Source organism: Mytilus trossulus, chromosome 13 (assembly GCF_036588685.1).
Source record: "Mytilus trossulus isolate FHL-02 chromosome 13, PNRI_Mtr1.1.1.hap1, whole genome shotgun sequence".
Taxonomy (NCBI): domain Eukaryota; kingdom Metazoa; phylum Mollusca; class Bivalvia; order Mytilida; family Mytilidae; genus Mytilus; species Mytilus trossulus.
The window spans coordinates 46,585,298-46,609,338 of NC_086385.1; the positions used below are offsets into that span (position 1 = coordinate 46,585,298).

Here is a 24,041-nt window from a genome sequence, read left to right on the forward strand (position 1 = left end):
AATACTTCGAGGGAATGTGAACGTTATAACTACATGACCTTTATTCATTTTTCGAAAGTTGTACAATGCTAACTGACTGAGTCAACAAAGATTGCTATATCTGTGTATCTGTTTAAACAATAACTGCAACCAATTAAAAACTGAACTAGTTTCTAAATTTCGTGATTCAGAAGCGCTTTAAAATATTTGATTGATATAGAAAAATATTTTGTATGTTTTTTAACCCTTGCATAACAAATAAAAATGGATCAGAAGTGGCAATTGCTAGAAGTAGCATTTAATCAACAAAATCAATTGTAATATATATATCCCTATACAACATATTTGTGGAATTTGGAGGTTTGGTCTTCCAACAGACTATTGGGTACCAATTGCGCCCTCAACTTGCAGATTTGTTTTTGTATTCCTATGAAGCAGAATTGATACAAGGGCCTGTATAGCAAGGAGAAAAGAAATTAGCCCAGTCTTTTAATCATATATGGCAAACACGATGATTTTAATTTTCCTATAGTCAACTTTCCTTTTCTGTGTAGCAACATTCCTGCAGCACCAGCATACGTAATTGATACGTTACTCTAGAAGTACGTTTATTTTGTTGAACGAGGAATACTGCTTTCTCAAAAGTTGCTAAGACAGGTCTATAAATCTATCAAATTAAGGTCATCACTCAAGAAATTTTACGGTCGCCATCATGAGCTGATTGACCATTATGACAAAAGTATGTCAGAAATCATATCTGATATTCTTCCACAGTCATAATAACCTTCCATCATTACTGGGCTGAACAAAGAAATAAAACGACGGGTGCCGTATACGGTGCAGGAAGTGCTTACCCTTCCGGAGCACCTGATTTTACTCCCGGTTTTAGTGGAGTTCGTGTTGTTTCTTAATTATTATTATTGTTGATGTAAATGTCCTTTGGTCTTGTGAGTCTGTGTTTACTCCTTGTTTTGATTGTTATTGTCTTCCACTGCCTAAGTAAAAAAACATATAAAAAAAAAAAAAAAAAAACTCAGCACTTTATATTTGATGCAACACATGTACTCTTTTTATTTAGATCAGTATAAAAAAAATTTACAACAAAAATGACAATGACAACTCGACTTTACTGTGACGTCTTTTCCAGCAATGAACTTGTTTTTCTCTTGTAGATATATCGATATTTGTACCTATAAAATAATGTTAAATGCATATGATACGAATTTATACATAAAGTGATATAATAAAAGTTTTTGCAAAGAGCTGTTTTGTTAACAAAACTGAAATATGAAGCATTTTTCATTCATTTATGAACCCGAACATTTGATTTTAAGTGGGCGTTCCTTGACGTAACTGTTTTATCTCATATTGATCTAGAGTTATTGAGTGATAAGTGTTCAATGCAACTTTCAACACTATCGTTCTATTTCGTGGCAGTCTTTTTTTATTGTTTGAGAAAGCCAAACTTAGCGACAGTGTCCGGAGAGAACCACCTAACTTCGGAAGGAAAACGGACAATCCTAGTCAATTAAGGTGGGAGTCGATTGTACCTGCCTGGTGCGGCTTTCGAACTCGCAACCTCAGTGTTGACTGGCTAGTGATACAGTAGTTCGACTACTTAGACCACTCGGTCACCGACGCCCCTCTATAGTTACATGTATGTTATTACATATTCGTTTGTTGATTTGAAGGTTAATATAATTTTTAATATGAGTGTTTGAACTTTTGGAAAATAACTCAGATAAGCTAGAGCACTGCCCTTGTTTCTAATTCAATTTTCGTAATTACTTGTATATATACTTCGTATTTGTTAAATTAGATACTATACATAATGAATTCATTACTTAGATAAGTTTTTACACCAACATAACTTACAAAATTAAATCAAAATGGCTCTGTCTTCATTACACAACGACTATTTTGGTCCAGGACTTTTCTTGGTTCCATAAAGCTCCAATGACCAAGAATCTAGTCCAACTAAAAAAGAATAAAAATATAGTAACCAAAATATAAAAAAACATATAAAAACGAACAAAACATCTATCAGACACTTTCCATGGCCATCACGAGTCATCCGCGTCGTAATACAGATCTCCCTCGTCACGTTACTTATACTTATCAAAGTTGTTCATATATCGATGCAAGTTTGTTTCGTTTGGTAAGGTACAGGTGTTTATGCTATTTATAGATAGGTCTGTTTGATTGGATATATAAAGAATGCGGGTAGAATTTCATGCACGGGTGATTTTAAAGTAGTTCAAGTCATTCGAGTCATTGCAGTCAAGTGTCCTAGAGGCTTTTTTCCAAATAAATTAAATAATTATTTATTTACAGGTTGATAGTCCAGGATGGTTCGCAAATATTGATGTGCTAGTCAGAGACAGACAATTAATTTATCACAATTCTCATTGATATAAAATGAATTACGTGTATTAATTTATTAATTATCTGAATAAAATGCACTTGACTTTTGCAAGTACCTACTCCCAATTGAGAGTTTTGTATTATATTGATAAATGCTTTATGTTCGGTTGAGGTTACGAATTAGAACATAAAGAACACCGATCGATGTCCCCGTTTGCTGCATGGTCATTACGGTATAGGGTAAAAGTATTACGACTATATCCCAAGTGGGAGTCCTCATATAAATAACGGAGGAAAATACTGGTACATAACAAAATGGTTGATTAAAAAAAACGTTCACAAACATCCACAAACTTAAGTCATTAAAAATGGCTTTTTAAAAGCTTTCTGCCGTACGCAAGCTTTTCTACTTCTGATTAATGTAAAGTGCACTCGGACTTCTAGGGTAATAACCCTTTTTGTAGTCATCTGCAGGAGCGAACAGTAAATCGTTTTGTAAATAGTATGTTACGAATACACAAGAATTATTTCCCTTTAGCTTGCATATTTATTATGGTTCGTTCACTCTTAAAAGTGTATGTCCGGTTTTTCCTTTTGCTCATGGTAATTATATAACGTATTTTTATATTTTACAGCTATGATTTTGCATTATGTGTTTATACCAGTACTAACCTTCAACAAACGGGTTTACAGATTTATACATAAGTTTCCACAGTCCTTGAGGAGACTCTCCCCAAAGATGCAAAACTTTGTAGGTGTACTCGAATGAACCCTCCTCTGGGGACGCCACAGCGTCATTATATCTTTCGTTCTGGACCTGTATCCTGGTTCCGCCTGGCGATATCAACTCAAGCTCTACTGTTCCTCTGAATGCTGAATAACGTACATTGACGGTGACCAGAACATGCTCCAGATACCTCATACCACAATCCTTAAGACCTACCCTGATGGCAGATTTTCCCGATGCTTCACTTGTGACATTCCTACAAAAATCAAGAAAATGGTTTGACTTTTATAAAAGCAAAGTAAAGTGGATAATAAAAACAATGAAATCAAAAATACGATGTGTTAATGGATAGAACAATAATTATTAACAATTCGGGAACGACCATTTAACTTCAAGTGGGAGGGGTTATGTTTTTCCCTAAAAAACATTCTGATCCCCGATTTGTTAAAAAAAATGTTTTTACCAAGCATATGACTTTTTTTGGTGAATCCAGATTTTCTTTTTATGTTAAATTTTTTTAAATAATAATTTGATTGATAGTGTCAAAAAATTAAATAGGAATGACCGCTCTTTGTCCGGAATTTTTTTCCGCACCCTAACAATTGTTTATCTATGTTAGTCTCATAAGTCATAGTAACCAATTATGTCTGTTTTGGGTGTCTCACACGATTTTATCAACAGTTACACAACGGAACTTTGAACAGCTGCCATATCACATAGTTACTGTAGATGAGTAAATCCAGGTAGAATCCACCAGTTTCTTTAAAAAATACTTATATATATATACACCAAGTCAACGGTATGACAGTTGTTGTCCAATCGGTTCGTTGTTTTGTTTTGTCAAACTTCAGGTTTGATTTTGTCAGGTTTCAATGAATTTTTTAAAAGACCTTGGAGTTCAGTATTTTTTTTACAAACGTTAGATATAGAAAAATGAACAGAATACACCTCTGTTACTTGTACTCACTCGTTAACACCAATAGGCCCCAAAACTGTGCAGGATATTTGTTCCGGAACTGTTTTCCATTTCTTAGCCAAACCAACCACTTCTTTGGCATCCAATAGACCGAATCCCATTTTACGATTAACTTCAAAATATTAATAAATGAAATAATCGACTACAGGATAAAACAATAAACGTACAAAAACCAATTTCGGCAAAATTTCAATTCATTTTTACTCTTAGCGAATACCAATCTAATTTAAAACCTATATCTCATCGCTCCCGTTTTTTTATATGTGACATATCAGAAAACGGGAGTGATGAGAGATCGGTTTTTACATGGTTTTTAATTAGATTGAGCGAATACTAGATAAGCTACATATTTGTTTAATATGTATTTAGTACTTATTATCTTATTTCCAATATTGATCAGAATAAACTCACAAATCAAGCTTATTGGTAACTAGTACATTTTAAAACAAGAAATTGTTCATAGTACACAGATGCCCCACATTCACTAACATTATCTATGTTCAGTGGACCATGAAATTGTGGTCAAAACTCTAATTTAGCGTTAAAATTAGAAAGACCAAATCATTGGAAACATGTGTTTTAGGTTTCAAGTTGATTGGACTTCAACTTCACCAAAACATAAATTAACCAAAAACTTCTACCTCAAGCGGGACAGACGGAAGTTTCATTTATTTCATATCATAGAAAATCGTCAGGTGAAAAACTGTGTTATAATTCCAGAGATCATTACACGTGGAAAAATAAATGCGACGAAAATTGACAAATTAGTTCAAGGTCAATTTTTAGTTTTTGTATGTCCTTCATGTCATATACATTGGCTGTACATGTGTGCTGTGTGCAAGCAAGTTTCCGACATAAAAGTAATGAGATGTGGTATGATTGCCATCGAGACAACTACCCACCAAAATGAATCAGGTATGGGCAACCGTACGGCCTTCAACAACGAGAAAAACACACTATATAGTCGGTTATCAAAGGTTCCAACATTAAACTTTTCAATTAAACAATCAATTAAGTAATAAATGGCCTACTTTATAAAAAAAAACAATTCCCGAAAAACAAATATGACAGCCATGAATCTACGACAACCACTTCACTAAATTTGACTTAGTACAGGCACATATAAAATATGGTGGGATTAAAACGTGTTTGTGAGCTCACAAGCCTCCCCAACCTGGGACAGTGGTGTAACAGTTCAACATAAGAACAAACTATAAAAACCAGTTGAAAAAGGCTAAACTTAGTAGATGGATACAAAGCAGAAAAAGTTTAAACATCAAGCAAACACACAGACCAGACATGGCAGGAAATGTATCCATTCATCATCCCTAACTTCAAAAAAAGTACATAGTAGAGATCTTAAAGTAAAAAAAAAAAAAGAATGGAAATGGGGCATAAGCCAAAGAAACAACAACCAGACCAAAGTGCAGATAACAACCGAATGCCACCAATGGGTCTTCAACGCAGCGCTGGTCCCTAAATAAAATTGTGTATTAGTTTAGTGTATACTTACACATAAATCCATATTTATTGCGACGCCATTTTGTCTCCTCATCTTTAAAACCACGTGCATTTGATCCCCGGATGATGATGTGTTGAACATCACGCCATGTTAAACCGTTGCTGAAAATGGACATAGTAAGCTAATGGTTTTGTTTTTGTCCTCTCAATAGAAAAGTAATACTTCAATAGTCATCATATATATGCTTCATTCGGTACTTTACCATCTGGTTACCCGGCTTTATTTCAATATCTAATAATTTGTATGACTAGTACTGCATCCATAAACAATCATCTGATAAAGGATAAATTTAACTGTCTAACCTTTTCATATATCACATTTGATTTCATTAATATTGTTTTTTTTCACAACCTATGCCGTAAGTGTTCTCCTTTGAATAGCCTTAGATTACTAATATCATGGCCTTTTGTTACGAGCTATGCTGAATGAGTTTTGTTCATTGTCGAAGGTCGTACTGTATAAAATTGAGAATGGAAATGGGGAATGTGTCAAAGAGACAACAACCCGACCAAATAAAGAATAACAGCAGAAGGTCACCAACAGGTCTTCAATGTAGCGAGAAATTCCCGCACCCGGAGGCGTCCTTCAGCTGGCCCCTAAACAAATATATACTAGTTCAGTGATAATGAACGCCATACTAATTTCCAAATTGTACACAAGAAACTAATATAAAAATAATACAAGACTAACAAACCCCAGAGGCTCCTGACTTGGGACAGGCGCAAAAATGCGGCGGGGTTAAACATGTTTGTGAGATCTCAACCCTCCCCCTATACCTCTAACCAATGTAGAAAAATAAACGCATAACAATACGCACATTAAAATTCAGTTCAAGAAAAGTCCGAGTCTGATGTCAGAAGATGTAACCAAAGAAAATAAACAAAATGATAATAATACATAAATAACAACAGACTACTAGCAGTTAACTGACATGCCAGCTCCAGACTTCAATTAAACTGACTGAAAGATTATGATTTATGTAACCTATAATTGATACTATATGTCCTGCATTTTGTAGGACAGAATATTCATTTATATATATCATGTGGTGGTTAAAGTTATTTTTAGCGGTTACTTCAAGACCAGAATGTTCATTTCCTCCCACAACCCCCGATTATCAACTTATTAAACGAGATAATGCAAATTATGAACACCCCAAACTAATCTATCTGTGAATATCGAACTTAGGGACGACATCAAAACATCAATGAAGGATAAAAAAACTTAATTTAAATAATTTGGGGTGGGGGTCAAAATTGCTGCAAGTTTTGTTTAATTAACATCGATTTCATATATATCCTTATTGGTCAATCAATTTTCCCCAAATTAAGTTAGGAGGGGGTATGGGTGTCAGTGATAAAACTATATGAATTAAGGTTTTTTTTTTTTATCCTACATTGAACTTTTGATGTCGTCCCTTCAATACTACGATATTTTACGAGAGTTTCAAATAATGCCGAACTTACTAGGATATTTTACAAGAGTTTCTCACAAGTATACTCACTTAGCTTCTAGCATTAAAGCTATGACACCTGCTGCTACTGGGGCTGCAAATGATGAACCTACTCCAGCTGTTTCGGAACATTCATCATAGGGAACAGTCGACTTCTGGAGGAAGAAAAACAAAAACGTGTCCATAGTACACGGATGCCCCACTCGCATTAACATTTTCCATGTCCAGTGGACCGTGAAATTGAGATAAATTAGAAAGATCATAACATAGGGAACATAAGTACTCAGTTTCAAGTTGGTTGGACTTCAACTTCATAAAAAACTACCTTGACCAAAAACTTTAACCAAACACTTTTACCTGAAGTTCGCACTATCATTTTTAACTTTAACCTGAAGCGGGACAGATGGACGAACGGACGAACGAACGAACGGACGGACGAACGGACGCACAGACCAGAAAACATAATGCCCCTCTACTATCGTAGGTGGGGCATAAAAATAACTTTTTTAAGAAAACATAAATATTCCACTTGCCCCATAGTAAGTTTAAACGCCATAAAAGAAACTCCATCTAATACGTCTAAAATTGTGGGACACATACTGAATAAAGCTCCAAAAGTGTGGTAAACCAGGCTTCAAAAGTGCGGAAACCCACTGCGAAACCAAATGAATAGACCTCGTAAAAAAAAGGATACAAAATAAGTCGACCTCCAAAAGTGTGGGAAACCTACTGAATCGAACCCTGAAAGTGTGGGAACATAAATGAATCTACCTCCAAAAGTGTGGGAAATCAAATGAAAGAAATTACCTTCAACAGTGTGGGTAACCAAATGAATTGACCTCCAATAAATATTGAAACCAAATGAATCACTCTTCAAAAGTGTGGAAAACAAATCGAATATTGACATCCAAAAGTGTACATGTAAGAAATCAAATTAATCGATGAACTCAGAGCTACAAGCTCAAACTAGAGGCTCATAGGAGCTATTTCGCTCACATGATATTTTTATTTACAATTGAGGCATGCATTATTGCAACCGTTATACTTTAGCTCTAGTTTCAGAGATACAAGTTAAAACTGCATTTTTTATGTTCTACCGTATAGGTGGTTATTTTCGCGGGGTGTAAAATTTCGCTTAATTTCGCACATTGAACAAAATGCAAAATTAAAGGTGGACATGCAAAGATATTGATAAGAGTTTTAAATCCGCCAAAATAATAATCGCCAACATATTTCGTACACCTTATTCAATGAAAATCGCGAAATTTTTCACCCACAAAAATAAACCGTTATACGGTATTTTTAGCCATGTCTGCCATGTTGCTTGGCAAGCAGGGCCATCGGACACATTTGTAAAAAATAAATACCCTAATGCTTATTTGTAGCCACATTTGGTCAAATTTGTCTCAGTTGTTTCAGGAGAAGACTTTTGTAAAAAATTACAAAAATTTACACTTTAAAGGGCAATAACTCCTTATTGGGTCTATTGATCACTTATTTATAAATTTTGCTTTGCTGAACATTATTGCTGTTTACAAATTATCTCTATCTGTAATAACATTCAAAATTATAACCAAAAACAACAAATTTCCTAAAGGTTACTTATACAGGAACAGCAACCTAACAACAGTTTGTCTGGTTCGTCTGAAAATTGCAGGACGAATATATATTAACCTGATGAATATTTTCATCTGCGTCAAATTTGCTCCAAATGCTTAAGTTTCAAAGATATAAGCCAAAACCTGCAGTTAACTCCTATGTTCTATTTTAAGCTATATCATCCATGTTGGTTGGTAAGTGGGTTCATCAGAAACATTCTTTAAAACAAGATACCCTAATAATGATTGTGACCAAGTTTCGTCAAATTTGTCTGAGTAGTTTCTGAGACCTCTTGTAAGATAACAAAAAACTTACAAAAAGTTGTTAAACATTTACTGTAAAGGACAATAACTCCTGAAGGGTTTTTGGTAATGTTGACTTATTTGTAGATTTTATTTATGTTCATTATTGCTGTTTTACAGTTTATCACAACCTAATGATACTAGTATATAAGATAATAAAAAAAAATTGCAAAATTTGCTTAAAACTATCAATACATGGGCAGCAATCAACAATGGGTTGTCCGATTAGTCTGAAAATTTCAGGACAGTTAGATCTTAACCTGATAAACAATTTAATCATATGTAAGATTTTTACTAAATGGTTTAGTTTCAGTGATATAAGCCAACATTTATATTTTAACCCTATATTCTATTTTTAGCAATTGAGGCCATCTTGGTTGGTTGGCCGGGTCATCGGACACGTTTTTTAACTAGATACATTAATGATGATTGCGGCCAACTTTGGTTAAATTTGGCCCAGTAGGAGGAGATGTTTGTAAAAGTTAACGACGACGACGACGGAGGACGGACGCCAAGTGATGGGAAAAGCTCACATGTGACCTAAAAATTGTTCCATATATCTTTATTTTGTAAACCTCGTTCACATTCTCGTCAATAACTCAGTACGAGTTTCAATATTTGGGGTGTGTACTCTACATTGCCTTAGTATTTAAATCATCATAGTATATACTAGAACACACCCGTGATATCGCGGGTCTGTGACAGAATTAAAGTATATAACTATGCGTATGCCTTATTTTGGTATTGGTATTGTCATCTGATAAAGTCCTGCCGGTTATAGGATGCACAGTTTTCTCTGCTTTTAAAATCTTTCTGTTTGAACCCGTCGCCCTGTAACCTATCAGTTATTGGTAATATTTAAATTTGGAAAACAAAAGGGGACTGGAATGGAGTATTTTGTATTCAACAATATACAGCAAAATTCGAAATACAACGTTTGGTGGTGCGCCTGTCAGATGCCGCGGAAACGTACAGATAAAGTAATAGGTAACAGGTGAATATACTATTGGTATCGGTGTCGGATTCGATCCGGAACTTCTTAATTATTAGCAATATTAATCACGTGGAAAACAAAGGGTTCTTGAGTGGTGTAATTTTTAATCAACACCATTGTACTATATTAGTTATATATACAGTTGAATTCTTTGATTCATCGTTTTTACGTGATGACGGCTGACAAATTGGACCTCGTAATTTTAGTATTATAGATGAACACAGATATGTGACATCAACCCCAAACCACAACCAATCAAACAATTTACTTACCAAAGCTTTATAGTGAACCCCACCACCGTAAGCAGACGTCATTATGTTGGCGCCAAATCCAGCAGACGGTGACACTGCGTCGAATTCAACGCTGGCAACAGAGATGGCGTATATACTACTTTGTAGATAGGCATTTGCGTTCGAATCACTTCCTCCATTTCCAGCAGCGAATACAAAGATGCTCCCATTGCCTTGTCTACCCTAGAACATATAAAAAATAAAGAGTTTCTAGCCTGGCGAATACAAAGATGCTCCCAATAGAAAAATATAAAAATAAGGTCATGTGGTATGCTTTACAATGACCAACAGTGAATACAAAGATGCTCACATTGCCTTGTCTACCCTAGAAAATATAAAAAAATAAGGTGATGTGGTATGCTTAACAATGACCAGCAGCGAATACAAAGATGCTCCCATTGCCTTGTCTACCCTAAGAAATATAAAAATAAAGAGTTGTCTAGCCTGGCGAATACAAAGATGCTCCCAATAGAAAAATAGAAAAATAAGGTGATGTGGTATGCTTTACAATGACCAGCAGTGAATACAAAGATGCTCCCATTGCCTTGTCTGCCCTAGAAAATATAAAAAAAAAAATAAGGTGATGTGGTATGCTTAACAATGACCAGCAGCGAATACAACGATGCTCCCATTGCCTTGTCTACCCTTGAAAATATAAAGACACAGAGATTGGATTAGATTGCAAATGAGAGATTGCGTTGCATATCCTATAAATTATAAAAATAAAGAGACTTTGTTTAATTGCCAAAGAAAGATTGCCTTGCCTACTTATAATATTTAAAAAAAAATAAGGAGGATTGGTTTGAAATAAATATACACCAGAGATCAAATGCTGTAGATTTAAGCTAGTATAGGTCATCGTGCGGCATTCAAAAGTAAAACACTCACCCTATATAAGTCACCTATAAAATTCCCCGACATGACAAAAAGCAAAACAAGAAAACAAGAAAATTAACACCCCAAAAAGGAGAACAGACAGTAACTGACAACAATTTTGTTTTTCGATATTTAAACCTCCAACTTAATTGGGATATTGGTGTTATAGCAGTACATAAGAACAGTATGTTAAATCATTAACTATATATGTCTATATATACGACGTTTACTAAGACAACAGGTTTCGGCAGCGTTGCAACACATACAAAAAGGTCGTTTTTTCTGCAGTAAAAATCATATAATAAAATTACTACAAAGAAAGTACGACGCTAAAAATAATAACGTGTTTTATATTACAACCAAAAATTAGTGGTACATTCACATCATTAATAAAACATCAAAAACTTACGTTTGTTGCCAAGGATACAAGAGCAGTTTAGCCAATGCGCAGGATTACTTACGTTTGTTGCCAAGGATACTAGAGCAGTTTAGCCCATGAGCAGGATTACTTACGTTTGTTGCCAAGGATACTTAAGCAGTTTTAGCCAATGAGCAGGATTTCTTACGTGTGTTGGCAAGGATATTAGGGCAGTTTTAGCCAATGACAAGAAAACTTACGATTGTTGTCAAGGATACTAGAGCAGTTTCAGCCACTGAGCAGTTTACTTACGTTTGTTTCCAAGGATACTAGAGCAGTTTCAGCCAATGAGCAGGATTACTAATGTCTGTTGCCAATGATATAAGAGCAGTTTTAGCCAATTAGCAGGATTACTTATGTTTGTTGCCAAGAATACTAGAGCAGTTTTAGCCAATGGGTAAGAAAACTTACGTTTGTTGCCAAGGATACTAGACCAGTTTTAGCCAATTAGCAGGATTACTTACGTTTGTTTCCAAGGATACTAGAGATGTTTCAGCCAATGAGCAGGATTACTTACGTTTGTTGCCAAGGATACTAGAGCAGTTTTAGCCAATGAACCAGCAGGATGGAAGTCAGATGTCGTGTCGGGTCCCCAGCTGTTCACATAGATAGACACATCAGAAGAATAATGTGCCAGAGCTCTTCCTACTTGTGCATCACTCAAGTCCATACTTTCTTGAGTTTCCCCAAGAAGACCAATAGCTGAAATATTTATTTTTGAGTTATTTTTAATTATAAATGCTCTAGTAAGTTATTCTAAGCAGGTCAATTACTGTTTTAAATATGTTCAGTTATAGAAACTATATCTTAATCTTCTCCAAACATCTGGAACTATCATTGTTATCTTGATATAAACCAATACCAGCCTGAATATCGCAAAGCAGATCTATCTTTGAAAAAAAATAGTTCTATCTATTTCACCTACGGGGCGCCGAATGGGACTCTTGTGGTTTTGTACTCAAAATTCAATTTTGTACGGACAAAAGTGACTTTTGTTCAACAAAAATGAGTTCAGTTTAACAAAATTTGTATCATACTACAAATTTGAAATTTTGTCATACAAATTTATCTATCAGCGGACAAAAGTCACTTTTGTCATGACAAAATTCATTTTTGTTACACAGACTTGACTTTTGTTACCTAATTTGAAAATTGAGCGACAAAAGTCAATTTTGTATTTAAATTAGTTTAGTTTGGTTTCTGTGAACTAATTTGCATACAAAATCGACTTTTGTTACACAAAATTGACTTTTGTTACGCAAAATTGAGTTTTGTTACACAAAATTGACTTTTGTGAGACAAAATTGACTTTTGTGAGACAAAATTGACTTTTGTCTCAACAAAATTGACAAAATTGAATTTTGTCTCAACAAAATTGACAAAATTGAATTTTGTCTCAACAAAATTAACAACATTGAATTTTGTCTCAACAAAATTAACAAAATTGAATTTTGTCTCAACAAAATTAACAAAATTGAATTTTGTCTCAACAAAATTGATTTTTGTCTCACGAAAGTCAATTTTGTCTCACGAAAGTCAATTTTGTCTCATAAAAGTCAATTTTGTTGTTACAAAATTGAATTTTGTCATCACAAAAATGAATTTTGTCGCCACAAAATTGACTTTTGTCTCAACAAAATTGACAAAATTGACTTTTGTCTCAACAAAATTGACAAAATTGACTTTTGTCTCAACAAAATTAACAAAATTGATTTTTGTCTCAACAAAATTTACAAAATTGACTTTTGTCTCAACAAAATTAACAAAATTGACTTTTGTCTCAACAAAAATGACAAAATTGAATTTTGTCTCAACAAAAATGACAAAATTGAATTTTGTCTCAACAAAAATGACAAAATTGAATTTTGTCTCACAAAAGTCAATTTTGTCTCACAAAAGTCAATTTTGTCTCACAAAAGTCAATTTTGTCTCACAAAAGTCAATTTTGTCTCACAAAAGTCAATTTTGTCTCACAAAAGTCAAATTTGTCTCACAAAAGTCAATTTTGTCTCACAAAATTGAATCTTACCGTACACAATTGACTTTTGTGATTTAATTTCCATATCAGGTAACAAAAGTCAATTTTGTATGCAAATATATTTATATTTGCATACCTTTAAGACAAAATTGACTTTTGTCATGACAAATATGAATATTGTCTACAAAAATGAATTTGGTCATGACAAAAATGAATTTTGTCTACACAAATGAATTTTGTCATCACAAAATTGAACTTCTCACAAAACAAGTCTGTAGCACATAGTTTTGTAAGACAAAAATGATTTTGTTATGACAGAATTGAATTTTGTACAAAACCACAAGAGTCCCATTCGGCGCCCCGTATCACCTACAAGTGTAGCATTGTATGCCACAACAACAGTAAAGTGAAAATGCTGATTTATCTATCTGACATACAAATGTAGCATTGTATGCCTCAATAACAGTAAAGTGAAAATGCTGATTTATCAATCTGACATACAAATGTAGCATTGTATGCCTCAATAACAGTAAAGTGAAAATGCTGATTTATCAATCTGACATACAAATGTAGCACTGTATGCCTCAATAACAGAAAGTGAAAATGCTGATTTATCAATCTGACATACAAATGTAGCATTGTATGCCTCAATAACAGTAAAGTGAAAATGCTGATTTATCAATCTGACATACAAATGTAGCATTGTATGCCTCAACAACAGTAAAGTGAAATGCTGATTTATCAATCTGACATACAAATGTAGCATTGTATGCCTCAATAACAGTAAAGTGAAAATGCTGATTTATCTATCTGACATACAAATGTAGCATTGTAAGCCTCAATAAAAGTAAAGTGAAAATTCGTATTTATCTATCTGACATACAAGTGTAGCATTATATGCAACAACCACAGCACAGTGTTGAAGCTGTTCCATCTATCTTACCTACAAGTGTAGCATTATATGCCACACCTACAGCACAGTGTTGGAGCTGTTCTATCTATCTTACCTACAAGTATAGCATTGTATGCCACACCCACAGCACAGTGTTGAAGCTGTTCTATCTATCTTACCTACAAGTGTAGCATTATATGCAACACCTACAGCACAGTGTTGAAGCTGTTCTTTCTATCTTACCTACAAGTGTAGCATTATATGCAACACCTACAGCACAGTGTTGAAGCTGTTACATCTATCTTACCTACAAGTGTAGCATTGTATGCAACATCAACAGCACAGTGTTGAAGCTGTTCTATCTATCTGACATACAAATGTAGCATTATATGCAACATCCACAGCGCAGTGTTGAAGCTGTACTATCTTTCTTACCTACAAGTGTAGCATTGTATGCCACACCAACAGTTAAGTGGTGACGCTGTTCTATCTACCTTACCTACAAGTGTATCATTATATGCCACACCAACAGCACAGTGTTGAAGCTGTTCTATCTATCTTACCTACAAGTGTAGCATTGTATGCCGCACCCACAGCACAGTGTTGAAGCTGTTCTATCTATCTTACATACAAGTGTAGCATTGTATGCCACACCAACAGTAAAGTGGTGACGCTGTTCTATCTATCTTACCTACAAGTTTAGCATTATATGCAACACCCACAGCACAGTGTTGAAGCTGTTCTATCTATCTTACCTACAAGTGTAGCATTATATGCCACACCAACAGTACAGTGTTGAAGCTGTTCTATCTATCTGACATACAAATGTAGCATTATATGCAACATCCACAGCGCAGTGTTGAAGCTGTTCTATCTTTCTTACCTACAAGTGTAGCATTGTATGCCACACCAACAGTTAAGTGGTGACGCTGTTCTATCTACCTTACCTACAAGTGTAGCATTGTATGCCACACCAACAGCACAGTGTTGAAGCTGTTCTATCTATCTTACCTACAAGTGTAGCATTGTATGCCGCACCCACAGCACAGTGTTGAAGCTGTTCTATCTATCTTACCTACAAGTGTAGCATTGTATGCCACACCAACAGTAAAGTGGTGACGCTGTTCTATCTATCTTACCTACAAGTTTAGCATTATATGCAACACCCACAGCACAGTGTTGAAGCTGTTCTATCTATCTTACCTACAAGTGTATCATTATATGCCACACCAACAGTACAGTGTTGAAGCTGTTTTTTCTATCTTACCTACAAGTGTAGCATTGTATGCCACACCCACAGCACAGTGTTGAAGCTGTTATATTTATCTTACCTACAAGTGTATCATTATATGCCACACCAACAGTACAGTGTTGAAGCTGTTCTATCTATCTTACCTACAAGTGTAGCATTGTATGCCACACCAACAGCACAGTGTTGAAGCTGTTCTATATTCTTACATACAAGTGTAGCATTGTATGCCACACCAACAGTATAGTGGTGACGCTGTTCTGTCTATCTTACCTACAAGTGTATCATTATATGCCACACCAACAGTACAGTGTTGAAGCTGTTTTTTCTATCTTACCTACAAGTGTAGCATTGTATGCCACACCCACAGCACAGTGTTGAAGCTGTTATATTTATCTTACCTACAAGTGTAGCATTGTATGCCACACCAACAGTATAGTGGTGACGCTGTTCTGTCTATCTTACCTACAAGTGTAGAATTATATGCCACACCCACAGCACAGTGTTGAAGCTGTTCTATCTATCTTACCTACAAGTGTAGCATTGTATGCCACACCAACAGTACAAAAATCATTTCCATACGTTGCTCCTACAATTCCTGCAACCATTGTACCATGGCTAAAATTTAAAGAAAAATATTACGAGATTTAGAATGTGTGTTTCCCTGGGTTATAGATTGTTGCCAGGATTTCTTTTTGCTTAATCGAATTGTTGCTATTGAACAGAGGTATGCTACTGTTGTCTTTATCTAAAACATAAGAAAACAAGAAATTTGCAATAGCTTTAACCACTATCCCTTGCTAGTTTAATGTTATACAAAAACATTCGAAAAAGTTTTGAAGTTTATTAGATGAAATAACCATTTTTTATCGATACAGAGTAAAGGTGCAAGTCCTTTACATGCGCAGAATTGCCAAATATCTTTACGTTAGCTTGTACAAGTACCTTTAGACTATCTGGTATCTATCAAACTTTACGTTAGCTGGTACCTGTCTTTACGTTATCTAGTACATATATATCTTTAGATTAAATGTAACTAACCTTCAGATAATCTGGTACCTACATTTAAATTATATGGTACATAACCGTAGAGTATTTGGTAACTGCCTTTACATTATCTAGAACCTACCTTTGTCCTTTATAGTATCTTATACCTTCATTTAGAATTCCAGGTACCTAAATTTCGATTATTTGGTATCTACTCTTAGAAGATCTGGTATCTGCCTTTACATTGTATGGTACCTACCTAATTGTTGGGTCATCAGGATTTGGGTCACTGTCGTCATCATAAAAGTCATAAGAATTATCAACATCCTGTAAAACATTTAATGAACACTTCATGTTTGAAATTAGTTTGTTTCATAATAATTGAGGGTTGTTTTTTTATTTCTTTTTCATTGTTGTAAGTTTTAGTGACTGGTTCTACCGTTTAAGTGCATGTGTTTCATCATCATATTTGTTTGGTTTTGTTATGCATCATAAAATATCAAACTATCGTCGCGGATCGGAATCTTATTCAATTAAACATTTTACCTTTTCCAAAAAGTACTACATTAATAGATCAAATGTGTACAACAACAACAATAAAATTGAGACTGGAAATGGGGAATGTGTCAAAGAGACCCGACCAAATAAAAAAAAAACAACAGCAGAAGGTGACCAACAGGTCTTCAATGTAGCGAGAAATTCCCGCACCCGGAGGCGTCCTTCAGCTGGCCCCTAAACAAATATATACTAGTTCAGTGATAATGAACAGCATTTTCACAGAAAGCATTGAAAGAGGCATAAAGGCTCAGTTTATTATAATTAACTAAAGTTTGATATGAAAGTTTTCTATTTATGAATTCCAAGTTAAGCAACTTATAAATGCTAAAACGTATTCGTAATTTTTATCATTTTCTAATTTGTGTTTTGTAAGGCAAAATATTTTCTAAAGACGAAAAACTATATCTTACCATATTGCCGAGATCTGTATGGTTTGTCTGTATAAACGTGTCCACTATAGCTACAGTAACACCGGCTCCTGTATAACCATCAGCCCAAACCGCCGCTATGTTCATCGAATACTTCAAGTCATTGTTCTGTAAAAAAAAACAAAGATGTAAAAAGGTTAATTCGCCGTTTAAGAATCTGATGCACTCTGGGTAATATTTTAAAAAGCGTATGTACCAGAAAGAAAAAATTCTGGGCATGTGAAGATGTGGTAACTTTTTTGTTAAATGTATCTTTAATTATTTGTATTGTTATTGCATAAGGATGAATTAACACGACAACCTTTAATTTTTTACCTTTGAATTATGGAACAACATTGAATTCGGTAACAATGAGAAATTTTGAATGTTGAAAAGTATTATTTAGATGGAATAATGGTAGAGTGTTTAGGTTAGAATAATGGCTGCTGTTAGTAATCATACCAGATGCCAAAGTCCACTCAATTCCGGATCTGTGATTGGTTTCGCCTTGAAGAGGTGAAATGTCTTCTTCGTTTGTACTTCTGAGAATTCAACCTGAAATCATTTCATGGATAAAATAGAAAAATCATTTTATGGATAAAATAAAGAAATCGTTTAATATAGATAAATATAAGTTTGCAGATTTGTTTTTATGTCCGGTAACTCTCTGTTCTAGATTATAATGCCTTCTGGGATATATTTTCAAAAGCGTACACCAACAGTTACACGTTTTCTGTAGATTTGTTTATATCGAGTAATTCGCCGTTTCTAAATATAATGCATTCTGGAATATATCTTCAAAGCGTAAATCAAAACGTTGTAATTTATTTGAATCATTCTGAAAAATGGAAATTCAACCAATGACGTTACGTCATTTTCATTTTGGTGTACGAAATAGGAGATTGCCCACAGTCCTCAGTTTAGATTCTGAAAAGGCGAATTGCTTAACTCAATGTTATTGAGATTACGTTCACCGAAATGAAGCACAAAAAAAAACCAGATGATTTTTAGCACAGATAGTCAAAAATATTTAAGCACAAATACACAAAACTTTTAGAACATAGTTGACAGAGAATTACATTACACAGCTCATTGAATTTTATACCACATTCAACCAAACCTCTAGGAGCTCAGAAAACCGAAAGTTTAATCGCAAGTAAATTATAAAAAAGAATTTTCCATTAAAAACTATCATAGCATCCGTATGGTCGTAAGGGGACCTACCATTTGATTTTTTAGTGGGGGAGCGGGTTAGGATGAAATTTTGAAAATAGACGATCTGGAGTTTTGAGTAAAAAAAGGTAGGATGTACAATTTGGCCAAAACAATGCGCAATGACAGTTTATATAAGACAAAAGTTTTGATCCTAGTTCTCCATAAAAATCAAATGGTAGCTCCTTAACGTGCACGGCACGACAGATTATTAATTCACCTGTTCCTCATCTCCAATCTCAGTAGGAGTAGTACTTCCTCCTGTGCCAAGTCTTAGTATAGGGAGCGGACTCAAACTCTTCGAGTTATCAATTTTTAGTTGATAATAAACCTGTCCAGCAATTTCAAACTGAAATAGATTAATTGTTATAGAATTAGTTTAATAAGTTGGAATATTACAAAAATATAAAATTCAAAATAATTTCTGTTCTTATTCATTATACCGTCATTTTCTGTTGGGTTATAATTTTATAGACTTTTATCCATAACGAGATCTACTACTGGACCTAATCTTCACTTTAAATTTATTTTCGTCATGGACATCATAAGATAGTTGCCACTGGACTTTAAGCAAAAAAATCAATAGATCAGATAAAATTGCAATACAAAGAGTTTCCAATGTAAATTATTCGGCGTGGATTTATTATTGCGGCTCAAAGAAAAAATGAACAGAAATGCTTCGAATGATACAAAACAGATTTTATGGTAAAAAATATCGAAGATAGCATTTGTCCACATTTATCTTTATATTTAAAGCAATCCCAAAAATGCACATTTGTTCTATTTTCTTTTGTTTTTATTATTCTTTTTTAATAAAAGGAATAAAATCTAAAAGTAATACCTGTTTGTCAATGACATACTGAGGGTGTCGCTGCAAAATTGTATTAACATCCTCTTGTGTTCCTCCTTCTTTTAGCTTGATTACAATAGATGTTGCTCCATCAGTGTCTCCCGCTAGAACCTCAACCGTTACCAAAGCAACAAACAACCAAAGACAAGAAAACCGTAGTGACAACTGCATTTTCTTAGAGCTGAGAATATGAATGAAGAATGAGACACGCATATATCATTAAAAAGCATTATAAATTAATATTTTATATTTATTTAACCAAGTATTAAAACTTAAATTACCGAAATAAAAATCGTCATTTCGGTCTTGGAAAACATGCATAATTATAGTCAATATTTTAGCTGAGAAAGGACTAAGAATAGCAAACGACAGGCGAAATACACAGAAGGAATATTATATATCATCAACTGCGTGTGCTCTCGGGTCCGTACTGACTGGCTCTTGTCAGTTTTGATAGTTCTGTTTGTGCTTGTGGGTATCGGATTAGGTTATCCCCTTTTTATCCAAATTTGGCATTTTGTTTTATTGCTTTATATAAAGATGTACAACATTGTCCAAGGTTGCACGGAGGTTTAAGCGCTCACAAACATAAAACTAAAAAACATGTTTAACAAGGGTACATTCGATATTTTGTCTGTGCCAAGAAAGGATACTGTAATTCAGTAGATGCCTTTTTTTTCGTTCTTTGTTTAATCGTTTATCAGGCCGACGTTTTCATTTTCTTTTTCTGTTGAATTGTTTCACAGCTCATTCATTATGTTATTTTTTATGGATTTCTTATGGTATCGGTTTTGCCTATTTTTGAAGGACTCACATATATAGGCGATCAAACAGCAAAAGAAAATGTTTGCCTGTTACGACAAATAAATGTGTCTTATAGAAACAGGTCGCTATACAAACAAAACTGTAAACGAACGAGTTTTTTTCATTATTTTTTTTTATCTATATTAATCAGATTGAGGATGAGGAGCATGTTGTATTAGATTGTCCTTTATGTGCAGATTTGCGATAAAGTTTATTTTACAAAGTTTAAAGAAGTGACGTTGTTTTAATTATTTTATTTGATGATAATAAGTTTATATATCTTTTAATAGAAACGATTGTTATTGGAATCTTGACAAGACCTGCTTCAATATTTAACGTAGAAAAAAACCATTTTATATTTTGAAGTACAAAACTGAAATATTTTATAGACTTGATAAATATGGTTATAAAAATTATGTTTTTACAAAACTGAAATATTTTATAGACGTGATAAATTCATAGGAATGATTTATCAATTTCTGTAGTTTCTAAATCTGAATCTAGCAGTGTCCATTAGGACGTTATTTATTTGAGAAGTTACTGTAAATTTCATTTCAATCATGTCAATAACAAAAAAGAAATGAAAAAAAAGAAATTATAATTCGACACTATCAAAATAATAAAATACTGAATATGCATGTACAAGTGAATACCATTTACCTTAACATTGACAATGCAGCACTATTACAGAAGAAGATCCGATACCAATGAGGTTTGTTTTCGATGTATTGCCTCGTCTTCGTGTGTGATAATTTTTAAGATGATAAATATGTAATTATAAATTACATAACTTTTTTTATATAGATATAGTGAATCATTTGAGTTCATATGTTCTTATAATAATCAGCATTGATAGCAATCAGGATGAAATTGATGGTTTATATAGATAAATTAGGATTTTAAATTGTGTAATTATTGAGTGTGTTTATTATTGTGTATTTAAGATGACCTCAGACTGGATGGAATCAAGTTCATCAGATACTAAATTCAATTTAATTGTCATGCCGGAAGGAATATAGATTTGTTCAGCGAAAACTAACCAGTACATTGGTTTTATATATATTCGTATAATTTTAAACATAGTTGTAAATTGAATACTTATTAAGCATTAAGCTAACAGAGCACACGAAGATTCGTCACCCTACAAGGATACACCTTCTGACTCCGATAAGACCAGACCAGTCTTCGCTTTTACACCTTAATTCAACGTGTTAATCGGAAAGCAACTCATAAACATTAGCAAGTTTACAAGGATACACATGTGACTCCGATCAAGCCAGACTTTGCTTTTACACCTACATGCATGCCGCGTGTTAAGCGGAAAGCAACTCATAAACATTAGCAAGTTTACAAGGATACACATGTGACTCCGATCAAGCCAGACTTTGCTTTTACACCTACATGCATGCCGCGTGTTAAGCGGAAAGCAACACTTATACATTAGCAAGTCTTTAATTCAAGCCGCCCTGGGATCAGTCCCACGACCTCCCGCACTTGAAATGTTCAACGTAAGAATATTTGAAAATGTAAGAGTCTGGCAAAAAATAATGTTGAGGGGTTAACCATGTTTGCCAGCTCTAAACCCTACACATAATCTGAGACTGTTGTGTTACAACACAAAATAAGGACAGACTGTTAAAATCAATTGGAAAGGGCTTGAGTCATCAGATTAACACAAAACTGAAGGAGTATTAAAATACTATCGTATAATTTTTTCAAGTCTTCGTTACTTCTTTGACGACCCCCCCCCCCCACTTCCAAAAAAAAACACACAAAAAAAACACACAAAAAACCCAAGTTTTTCTAGATTCTAGCAGTTTTTAAACTATTTCTTTGATTAAAAAAAAATATTAATAAGAAATAAATACTGCATTTTACTAAATAAAAAAGTGTACGTTATTTTTATTCCATGGCGAGAAACTGAATCGCCTTAGGTTAATTTTGCAACCGATTTCCGGTTTGTTTGTTTGTGTTTTTGTTTTTGCTTTGATTTGACAATTTGCAGAAAATACGGTTTATCCTGCATGAATATTCTTAGGAATGCATTAATCCTTTTAACAAAACTAAGGGGTATATAGGTTTATGTAATGACAATGAAAATAATAAAATCCAATATGTTTTGACCATTTGTGATTTGAATACGTGTTTTGCATCGCATTGCTTTGCACATTTTTGAAGGCCGTACGATGACATATAGCTGTTAATTTCAGTGTCTTCTGGAGATTTGTCTCATCGGCAATCATTTGGTAAGTACAATAACCTTTTATTCCAAAATAATAATTATCATTATTATCTTATAAATTTTTTCAAAATATATTTATGAAAATATATATAATCACACTTTTAATTATAATTTTTATTATCAACATTAATATTTAGTATAATCATTATTATTTGTATAATTACTATTTTTCAATTACAGATGTATATTATAATCATAATTTTTATTATTGTTATTATTATTACAATGATTATTAGTATCAATATTATTATTTTCATTTTTTTTATTTTATTATTATCATTATTGTTGCCGAACCCCAACGCCGAACTTGATTAACTTACCTTTCTTATTCCGTGGTCAGCTTCCTTCATGAAGAAAATGTTTGCACGGATCGTGTATTTATGTAGCAGTAATCGGGAAACCTCGGAGGAACTCGGGCGAATTTAAGAGCGATAAAAAGACTATATATGAGATGGCAATCTTATATAGCTCTACCTATAAAACTTAAGTTTACTTATATCAAAATATACTAAACATTTTATGTTAATGGTTTGATGTATTCAATGTACGGTTAATAAAAAAAATCCTGGTCAAATGTAAAAAAAAAACATTTTAAAGGACTTAGTTTCTTCGGCGCATGGAGGTCATTTTGCACTTGGTAAACATGCCCTTAGTTTTGTCATTTTCATAATTCGAATTTAATTATGCATGCTTTAGTACAACCCAGTTGGGTGCAGTTAATAATAAACATAAATAATTAAAACTTTCACCATAAAATTTTATGTGTCAGAATGGTCAGTGTCAATAATGGAGCCCCAGGTCAGCATTAAATCTGTTAAAAGTCATACAGTCTTAGTAAACAAAATGTACTTAACACTTGTCATTGATAAACATTTTGAACTTTTCACCGGACTGCCGAATAGAATAATCATGCAGCAATTTCTAACGGGTATTTTTTTTCCAAAATATTAATAGGTCTACAAAGACACAGGGCTTGTGGTAATGATAACAATGATGTGTTCTGTCTACACAAGAAACATCTTTGGTGAATGTAAACAGTTGTGTCGTGGGCCTCGATACTCTATTCATGGGACGACTAGTTCAATAAGATTGAGACTACAATTTGTATCCACTGCCATTAAAAACACTTGACATTTATGGCAGACGACACAAACTGTTCACGGCCGCCAAGCACACGAAAAATATAAATTGAACCGAGTACCGGTAAGTTATGTTGTTCATTTCCGGTAACCAGAAATACCAAATAGAGATTTATACAACAGACGGAAGGCTAATTCAGATGCTAAAATGCAAAATATTGGGGAAAATGAAGAGCTGTCAATACGAGAAAATTGCTTTACATTTGTCATTTCGTGGCCGTTT

The 24,041-nt window shown here is 33.8% G+C and overlaps 1 protein-coding gene across 2 annotated transcripts; it reads right to left on the reverse strand.

Moving 5' to 3' along the window:
- Positions 1–1,019: 1,019 nt before the first annotated feature.
- Positions 1,020–23,085, reverse strand: LOC134694595 (furin-like protease 1, isoforms 1/1-X/2). Of its 2 annotated transcripts, none has more exons than XM_063555626.1 (15): positions 23,000–23,085; positions 19,625–19,814; positions 19,004–19,132; positions 18,034–18,126; positions 17,575–17,700; positions 16,866–16,933; positions 16,149–16,237; positions 12,018–12,202; positions 10,189–10,389; positions 7,073–7,176; positions 5,560–5,669; positions 4,038–4,158; positions 3,016–3,326; positions 1,855–1,956; positions 1,020–1,169 (listed from the first exon to the last, which is right to left on the reverse strand). In XM_063555626.1, the coding sequence occupies exons 2-14, from the start codon at positions 19,802–19,804 to the stop codon at positions 1,895–1,897; spliced, it is 1,779 nt and encodes a 592-aa protein (XP_063411696.1). In that variant the 5' UTR covers positions 19,805–19,814; positions 23,000–23,085; the 3' UTR covers positions 1,020–1,169; positions 1,855–1,894. The 2 variants fall into 2 exon arrangements, with proteins under 2 accessions (XP_063411696.1, XP_063411695.1); XM_063555625.1 differs by lacking the exon at positions 23,000–23,085 and adding an exon at positions 21,098–21,182.
- Between the last annotated feature and the right edge of the window lie 956 nt (positions 23,086–24,041).

Bases quoted from the DNA above. Each gene is read 5' to 3' on its own strand.
- LOC134694595 (XM_063555625.1), bottom strand. The intron at 19,133-19,624 runs GTATTACTTTTA...AATCTATTTCAG, and splicing joins AGTATGTCATTGACAAACAG to TTTGAAATTGCTGGACAGGT. The intron at 18,127-19,003 runs GTGAATTAATAA...AAATGATTTCAG, and splicing joins AGATTGGAGATGAGGAACAG to GTTGAATTCTCAGAAGTACA.